This window comes from Dendropsophus ebraccatus, chromosome 10 (genome assembly GCF_027789765.1).
Source record: "Dendropsophus ebraccatus isolate aDenEbr1 chromosome 10, aDenEbr1.pat, whole genome shotgun sequence".
Classification (NCBI taxonomy): domain Eukaryota; kingdom Metazoa; phylum Chordata; class Amphibia; order Anura; family Hylidae; genus Dendropsophus; species Dendropsophus ebraccatus.
The window spans coordinates 9,637,804-9,646,433 of NC_091463.1; the positions used below are offsets into that span (position 1 = coordinate 9,637,804).

The 8,630-nt window shown below is 50.4% G+C and overlaps 1 protein-coding gene across 1 annotated transcript; it reads right to left on the reverse strand.

Annotated features, from left to right (window-relative positions):
* Window positions 1-5,445: 5,445 nt before the first annotated feature.
* On the reverse strand, window positions 5,446-8,626 carry POLE3 (DNA polymerase epsilon 3, accessory subunit). Its single transcript, XM_069943108.1, has 5 exons — window positions 8,510-8,626; window positions 8,050-8,130; window positions 7,505-7,590; window positions 7,122-7,240; window positions 5,446-5,864 (listed from the first exon to the last, which is right to left on the reverse strand). Exons 2-5 carry the CDS (start codon window positions 8,113-8,115, stop codon window positions 5,689-5,691), a joined length of 447 nt encoding a protein of 148 aa, XP_069799209.1. The 5' UTR covers window positions 8,116-8,130; window positions 8,510-8,626; the 3' UTR covers window positions 5,446-5,688.
* Window positions 8,627-8,630: the final 4 nt, after the last annotated feature.

Sequence of the window (8,630 nt, forward strand, 5' to 3'; positions counted from 1 at the left end):
CCTACCAGTAGGAAGTGGCAGTAGCGGATCCCAGTCCGGCAAAGTTATATGAGGAAGATCCAATGCCATCAGAAAGGCCGGTAAATCTTCTGGAGTATGAAGCTCGACCCGCTTGCCTTGTCTGCGAACCACCAGCTGGAATGGAAAGCCCCAAGAGTATGGTATATCACGTTCACGGAGCAGCTCCAGTAGAGGCTTGAGGGAACGTTGTTGGGACAGCGTAGCTCTGGACAGGTCCTGGAGAAAGATCAATTGAGCTCCGTCAAAGTCAACAAAGTCCATGTTGCGCACCGCCTTCATGATCTCATCTTTTATTCTGTAATGATGGAGCCTACAGATGACATCACGAGGCCTATTTACATCATGAGAGACCGGGCCCAATGTACAATGAGCTCTGTCAATTTCAAACTCTGCGCCTGGTGGACGTTTGAGGATGGAAGCGAATAAATCTTGGAGAGATGGGATGAGATCGTTTGCTCTTCTAGTCGCTTCCGGTAACCCTCGGATACGGATGTTATTCCGGCGACTCCGATTTTCAGCATCATCATGGAGTCTGTAAAGGTGCCGGATCTGACTCTCTTGAGTAGCAAGCGTAGCCTGGACATTATCCACAGTGGAGACTAAGGAATTGTGGTCAGCTGCGACATCAGAGATTTTCGCCTCCAACGTATGGAGCTCAGACTTAAGAGAATTCAATTCCTGCTTGTAGGAAGTTTCCAAGCGCTCCACAAACTTTTCCATATCCGAGCGCGTAGGGAGTAACTTCATGTATTCTTTCCAGTCCCACTCCATATTGGCATGCACGGGGTTAATTGGTGCAGTGGAGGTCACAGGGTTAATGGAAGGCACAGTGTTCACATTAGTGCTGGGTGAGGTAGCACACACAGGGTTAATGGAGGCAGCAGTGTTCATAGAGTTGCTGGATGAGGCAACACACAGGGGATTATTGGAGAAAGCAGTGCTCCCGGGGTTAATAGATGTAGCAGAGCCAGCACTGCTCGTCGCACTGCCCCTAGTGGAGGAGAAGGGTAGTGCAGCAGGAGAGAGTGAGGACATATTGCAGCCCAGAGGGTGCTGTGTCTGCGGCAGGCAGTTCTCCTCAGCCCCCACAGTCCGGGTACCTGTGATCTCCTGCTCCTGAGACTCAGCCCCAAGGGTAACAGACGGCCGGGGAGTCAGCGGAGGCCGTGCAGAGAGGGAGTCAGCGGGAGCAGCGTCAGGAAGCTGGCAGGGAGCCGCTGTAAGTCCCGCACGGATGGAACAGCGGGGACCCGGTGTCACGAGTGCGGGGGGCTCCGGGACCAGAGCACGTACCTCCTCCGCTGCCGGTAACGGGACGTCTTCCGGGCTGCAGGAGCTTCGTTCCGGACAGGTACGAGCGGCGGCAGCGGATGCCCTAGTCACGCGACAGCCGGGAAGTATGGAGGCTGCAGGCCGGTCTGCTAGGCCGCGGTTCGCGGCGGGGAAATACCGCTCTAAACTGCCGCGGGCGGGCCGGGAACGGGCAGAACTGGTGCTGGCTCTTGACTTTCGCCGGCCACCCACCATTTGAGGGTGTCTCTGTGCCGATTAGGGGTGTATATGGAGGCTGTTTGGCGCCCTATCAGCGGAGCCTACAGAGAACGTGTCTTCACCCCTCCATAGCCAGGCCACGCCCCGATATAAACATGTTTTAATACTGTTCTTATTGTTATTACGCTGACAAATGCATTTTGCACATATCTTCTATCTGTGTATGTGATGTCATCCGCGCCCCCCGGGAGGCGCTCCCCGCCCCCTTTTTTTTCTCCTTTAAATAGAGCTCCATCTTCCTTTCTGCACTAAGGCTGGGTTCACACTACGTATATTTCAGTCAGTATTGTGGTCCTCATATTGCAACCAAAACCAGGAGTGGATTAAAAACACAGAAAGGATCTGTTCACACAATGTTGAAATTGAGTGGATGGCCGCCATTTAATGGCAAATATTTGCTGTTATTTTAAAACAACGGCTGTTATATTGAAGTAATGGCCGTTATTTACTGTTATATGGCGGCCATCCACTCAATTTCATCATTGTGTGAACAGATCCTTTCTGTGTTTTTAATCCACTCCTGGTTTTGGTTGCAATATGAGGACCACAATACTGACTGAAATATACGTAGTGTGAACCCAGCCTAAATCTGTAACCAGTTGATTTTAAAGAAAAAAAAAATCTCTAGAGTTCCCCTTTAATATTATGACAAGATTCCTTTCAGAGAATGGAAATATACCAGCTCTATTTTCAGTGAGATGTGAAATATTATCAAATTACATATTCACACAGGTGCGCCGGCCTTCAGCCGGAACACGTACTCAGAAAGCTCAGCAGATCCTGGCACTCCGACAGGGGAGGTTTACGGAGCGTTTACACAGATTTTCCATTGCCATTATTGAAGACAAAGCCAGGAACAGACTATAAATAGAGAACAAGACTAGAGATGAGCGAACCCGGAGCATGCTCGAGTCGATCCGAATCCGAACGTTCGGCATTTGATTAGCGGTGGCTGCTGAAGTTGGATAAAGCCCTAAGGCTATGTGGAAAACATGGATATAGTCATTGGCTGTATTCATGTTTTCCAGACAAACTTAGAGCTTTATCCAAGTTCAGCAGCCCCAGCTAATCCAATGCTGATCGTTTGGGTTCGGATCGAGTCAAACCCGGTTCGCTCATCTCTAAACAGGACAAAGACTGAGATTTCTCCTCTTCTCAAATCTGTTCCTGGTTTGTTTTCACCAATTGCAAACAGAAATCTGTACGTGTGAACGCACCATTACACTAAGGAAAATCACCAGAGGCTCCTCAGATGTGACACTATGAATTATATGTATAAGAACATTATGTCCTAAGGGGACCAATGATGTCTGTAGTTTTTAAAGGGGTTATCCAGCGCTACAAAAACATGGCCACTTTCCCCCTACTGTTGTCTCCAGTTTGGGTGGGGTTTTGAAACTCAGTTCCATTGAAATAAATGGATCTTAAATGCAATCTGCACCTGAACTGGAGACAACAGTAGGGGGAAAAGTGGCCATGTTTTTGTAGCGATGGATAACCCCTTTAATGTCATCTTGTAGGTTTCCCTCAGGTAATGTTTTAATGAGGTCCGACCTTGATGTTGGGGAGAGGCCGGGCTCAGTCTCCATGGATGGGGTCTGGGTCCAGTCACGTTCCCCCATATCTCTATCGACCTCGCTGTAAGCTCTGGGGGCTGTCATGGAGGAGCAGAAGAGGCCAAACCCAAACTGTCCCCACAAAGATGGAGGCAACAACTGTCCACAATGTTGTTCTCCTGGCATCACCAAACCCAGACCCGTCCACCATACACCAGATAGAGGAGTGTGATCCATCACAGAACATGTCTCCTCTGATCCAAAGTCCAGTGGTGGCGGCTTGACACCCCTCCATCTGAGGCTGGGCATTGTGCTGGGTAATGTAAGGCTGGCATACAGCTGCTCAGCCATGAAGCTCCTGGCGAGCACTGTCTTTGTGCTGATACCAGATGAGGTTTGGTCTCTGCAGTTATAGAGTCAGCAGAGCGGTGGGGACTATTATACACTCGGCGACCAAGCTCTGTAATGTTACGCGGTCTCCACTGTCAGGCCATACTGGGAGTCAGAGTTGTGCAACATTTAGAGCCACTATATCAGGGATGGGGAACCTTCAGCCCCCCAGATGTTGCAAAACTTCAACTTCCATCCAAAGCCAAATCTTTAGCTGTCCAGGCATGATGGGAAGTGTAGTTATGCAACAGCTGGAGGGCTGACGGTTCCCCATCCCCGCCCTATATGATGCCCATACTCCATAATAAGACATATGGAGTAGACAACTCCTACAGAGCCAGAGGCAAAGCGTTACCAGAAGCCGGTGCCTGGCTATCTGTGGGCAAAGCTTAACAGATCTATCAGGGGGAAGGAGAGATGGAACCAGTATTGGATGTCACCCAGCTTTCCTGCCATCCTGCACGGCTTACCTTACCTGTGTCACTAAGTAGACATACAGCTTGGAGTAGGTCTTACCCTCCTCTGCGGTGTCTGCATTGCGAAGCACCCAGCTATATAAGCACCCTGTAAGGTGACCGGGGGCTGTGATGTTACACACCAGGGTCTGGGAATCACTGCGGCAGCCATGTTGGCCATCACTCAGTATCTTTACTCATTAAACTAATTCTTCTTGGTAATAATTTCAGAGAATGTGAGGAATCCGCTGACGGATCTCAGATCAGAAGAGAAATTAATCTGCATTTGGCTCAGCTGACTGGATGTGAATAATGAGGTGGGGGGGTGGCGGCACCAGAGGAGGAGCTGTCACATGGGATTAGGATGAGTGTGCGGTCACGTTATACACGGGTATATGAGCAGCCGCAGATACAGGAACATATGGCCTCTGATCTATCACAGCGGCCACTGACGCCTCACTGAAAACTTTAACAAAGTCTGGAAAGTCACTTTAATAAAGACTGGACTTCTTCTACCCTCCGGCTAAACCTCATGAATAGAGATGAGCAAACTGAGCCGAGATTTGTTAGAAATCCTGCAAAAAGGTCTGTTTGGCCAGAACCAAACTTTTTGCAAACGATTGTGTAAAGATGGCAGCCGCATAGTACTTATCAGCTACTGTATGTCCTGCAGGAAGTGGGGTATTCTCTCCAGTCTGATACAGTACTCTCTACTGCCACCTCTGTCCATGACAGGAACTGTCCAGAGCAGTAGCAAATCCCCATAGAAAACCTCTCTAGCTCTGGACAGTTCCTGACATTGACAGAGGTGGCAGCAGAGAGCACTGTGTCAGACTGGAAAGAAGACTCCACTTTCTGCAGGGCATACAGTAGCTGATAAGTACTAGAAGAGTGGAGATTTTATTAATAGAAGTAAATTACAAATCTCTGGCACTTATTGCCACAAGTTGATTTGAAAGGAAAAAAAACAAACTTACGGTGAACTACCCCCTTTAGCACACATTAAAAAGGGGGTATGCTCACTTGTCCATGCTCCCCCAGTGTCTTTCTATGGGTTCTTCAGCATGCTCTGCACTGACTGCGGCACTGTCCCATCTCAGTCAGTAAGTCAGTGATCGGCTGCTGTGTGGTACACCGGGGGAGCACAGACAGGTAAGTATAGATGACCGAGCACCTGGTAAGTATAGATGACTGTGCAGTTTGTTCAATGTTCAGACAACCCCGAACTTTACTTCTACTTTTAAAGTCTGCAAACCCTAAGGAACTTTGACAAGTTTGCTCATCTCTCCTCATGACATTCAGAAATTGACACATGCCTACGTGACATTTCTGCGCTGCCATTTTCAGTATACTCACCTATAACATCAGCTACCAGTGGTGCCTGTCATGACACTACAATTCCCAGCAGGAAGGCCTACAGATTAAAGGTGAGAGGAGTCTGCTCCATCTATTACATGTGAGGAGACTTGATATAGAAAACAAACATCTACTCCAGCTTTATTATCAGACACGGATGTGGTGTACAGACCTGGGCTGCAGCCTCTCACCAGCGGCACCCTCCATCCTGTCCCTTTGGACCCCTGCGCTGGGCCACGGAGCAAACCAAGAACAACCAGTCTGACAGGTGACGGGGCGGCACCAGGTACAGCGCCAGGACCCCCGAGTTTAGTCACTGCAAAGTGCCACAAATGTCCTGCTATACAGGAGGAGTCATCTCAGTTCTCCACTACTTCCTCCTCCTCTACCACCTCATCCTCCTCCATCTTCTCCTCCTCATCCTCTGCCTCCTCTTCTCGGCTTCTATCCTGATCCTCTCCATCCGGCTTCTTGTCCTTGTCTTTCTTTTTCAGCTCAGTGGCTTCTTTCTTTCCTTTCTGTTCTCTTCTGTAAGCTGAGGAGGAAAAGAGAGGGTAAAGAGGGCACCTGGGAATGATCACAGAGAATTTGCCATAACTAGTGTTGAGCGGACTTGACAAACTCTGTTAGATCCCGACCCCCTGTTAGATCCCCCTATACTCACGTGATCCCGCTGGGTCCCGCTTCCTGAGCCGGTCAGGTTTCGGGCGCTGATGTCTCCGTGACCCGACTGGCTCAGGAAGCGGGAACCTGCAATTGCTTCTAGAATGCACAATGAGGCCATGTTTCCACGTAGTAAGACACCGGCCGTTCCATGACCGTCCGGTGTCAGAGAAGATCATCCCGTCCGGTAGTGCAGTACCGGCCGGGATGATTCTCACTGCCGCTGAATTTGGATGCGGGCGCATCAGTGTGCGCCCGCATCCAAATTCCCCGCTGCACACAAGGGAGCATGCGGTCGGAGCTGCACGCTCTATTGTGTGCACTGACAGATTTTCTGCGGCAGATATTCAATTTTGCGGCGCCATTAGGGATCCCGGTTGGAGTGTATACTATGTGTATGCACTCCGGCAGGGATTCCCTCAGCTGCAGCACTACACGAGTTCCATAGTAATCACGGCCGTTGTTGCAAGTCAGCAACAACGGACGTGATTACTACAGAACTTACGTAGTGTTAACAAAGCCTGAGGCTGCATTCACCTGAGGCTTAAACATATAGGTAGTGATGACAGCTCACTGATCTCAACCTCCTTGGTGCCCGGATTCACATATGGCTATATGCGTGAAAAATTCGGCAATCCAGCACTTAAGCAAAGAAGTTGTTTTTTATTCAGTCTTTAGCAGTACAAGTAGCAGAACAGTGGGGTCACTGCACGTTGGTCTTCTGCTACTTGTACTGCTAAAGACTGAATAAAAAACAACTACTTTGCTTAAGTGCTGGATTGCCGAATGTTTCTTGAAAAATTCACCTGAGGCTGCATTCATTCAGCAGACTGTATATATCACAGACTAAACTTTTAAAAAGCTACGGAACTCCCTGCTTTATGATTCATTACAACGCTGGAAGCTCTGAACAACTGAAACTCCATTACTGAACAGGCACAGCTGTTTCAGCACAGTAGGGCAGAGTTCCGTAAATTCAAGAGTTCAGCCCGTGATATCCAGTCAGAACACAGCCCGTATACCAGATGTGCGGGTGCGGCCTCACACTACTGCAGTGCGACCACCATGCACCATTAACATAAACGTCCCCCCCAATACACAAAGGAGAGGCGGAGCCCGGTGCACTCACCTTCCAGAGACTCTTTTAATGGAGAAAGAAAGCGATTAAACTCCATCTCCTCCACAGCGGCCATAACATCGGTCACGTTCAGCGTCTTCCTCTTCCCTTTCATTGCAAAGTTATTGGCGCTGGAGATGGAAGAGAATAAAATGAAGCATAAATTTTACTATACAAGGAGAGGGGGTCTATACCCCGTCTCTAACTAATGGTGGGGGTCAGACACTTGGTACCCCATACACAGCTATATACAGCATATCCCCGCAATGTACCAGGCTATCCCACTCCTCTATGACATCTGATCAGTTATATGTGGGGTATCGCAGCCATGTACTTCTATGACAGTTGCCCCTCTAACACCTCAGACTAATGCTGGATTATTACATAGGACTTACCAGGACGTGGCATACAACACAAAGACACTGGCCGCTCTAGAGATGGCGCTGCGCGCTTCCTTAGACACGTTTACCCCTTCTGGAAGCTGAAGAAAAAAAAGCAGAAAGTCAATGTGTGATCTGTCCTGAGTAAAGTAGGGGAGGAGGGGGACGCAGGTGAAGCCAGCGCGGCGGGAGGAGGAGGGGGGCGCAGGTGCAGCCAGCGCGGCGGGGGAGGAGGGGGGCGCAGGTGCAGGCAGCGCGGCGGGGGAGGAGGGGGGCGCAGGTGCAGGCAGCGCGGCGGGGGAGGAGGGGGGCGCAGGTGCAGGCAGCGCGGCGGGGGAGGAGGGGGGCGCAGGTGCAGGCAGCGCGGCGGGGGAGGAGGGGGGCGCAGGTGCAGGCAGCGCGGCGGGGGAGGAGGGGGGCGCAGGTGCAGGCAGCGCGGCGGGGGAGGAGGGGGGCGCAGGTGCAGGCAGCGCGGCGGGGGAGGAGGGGGGCGCAGGTGCAGGCAGCGCGGCGGGGGAGGAGGCAGCCCTGCAGGGTGACACCATAGTTACCATACTTACAGCTTCCTTAATGATCCGCGTGATGACGGCGTTGGGTAAGTTGAGATCCTCCGGTCTCTCCGCCATCTTGTTCAGCTATATCTATAGGAGATGACACGTTATAATGCGGCGGCGGACGCCATGATCACATAACTGTGGGTAAATCTATAAAATAGTCTGTTGCCCATAGCAACCAAACCCTGCTATAGATATGTGGGATTGGATGCTACAGGCAACATCTTTCTAAACTGCGCCATGTGACCATTCTCTTGCTTTTGATTGGCTGAGAATTACAATAAATCCCATGTAACCTCTTCACCCCAATATAAGAGGTACCCCCCCAATATTACAATTATCTCTACACGCTGATACACTGGCACCAGCAGCTGGCGTACTATAAGTCTCAGCATGTACAACACACGGCATGCTGGGAGCTGTAGTATAAAGCTGTAACCTAAAGACAGACAGTGGACATCCATACCCGTGATAGAATAAGAGTCGGTTCAGTGTGTTAGGGTCTCAATTCCCGCCAAGAGCCCAACACAGCTTCCGTACACCACGTGCTCCACAGGCCACGCCTCTTTACGGTCAGCATGCGTTTC

What these genes read in the sequence shown, in the direction of transcription:
- POLE3 (XM_069943108.1), bottom strand. Translation starts at nt 8,115, where the DNA reads ATGGCGGAGAGACCGGAGGATCTCAACTTACCCAACGCCGTCATCACG. An exon ending in GTGTTGTATGCCACGTCCTG is followed by an intron (nt 7,241 to 7,504) that starts GTAAGTCCTATG and finishes TTCCATCTCCAG; the next exon opens with CGCCAATAACTTTGCAATGA. An exon ending in ATTAAAAGAGTCTCTGGAAG is followed by an intron (nt 5,865 to 7,121) that starts GTGAGTGCACCG and finishes TTTCCTCCTCAG; the next exon opens with CTTACAGAAGAGAACAGAAA.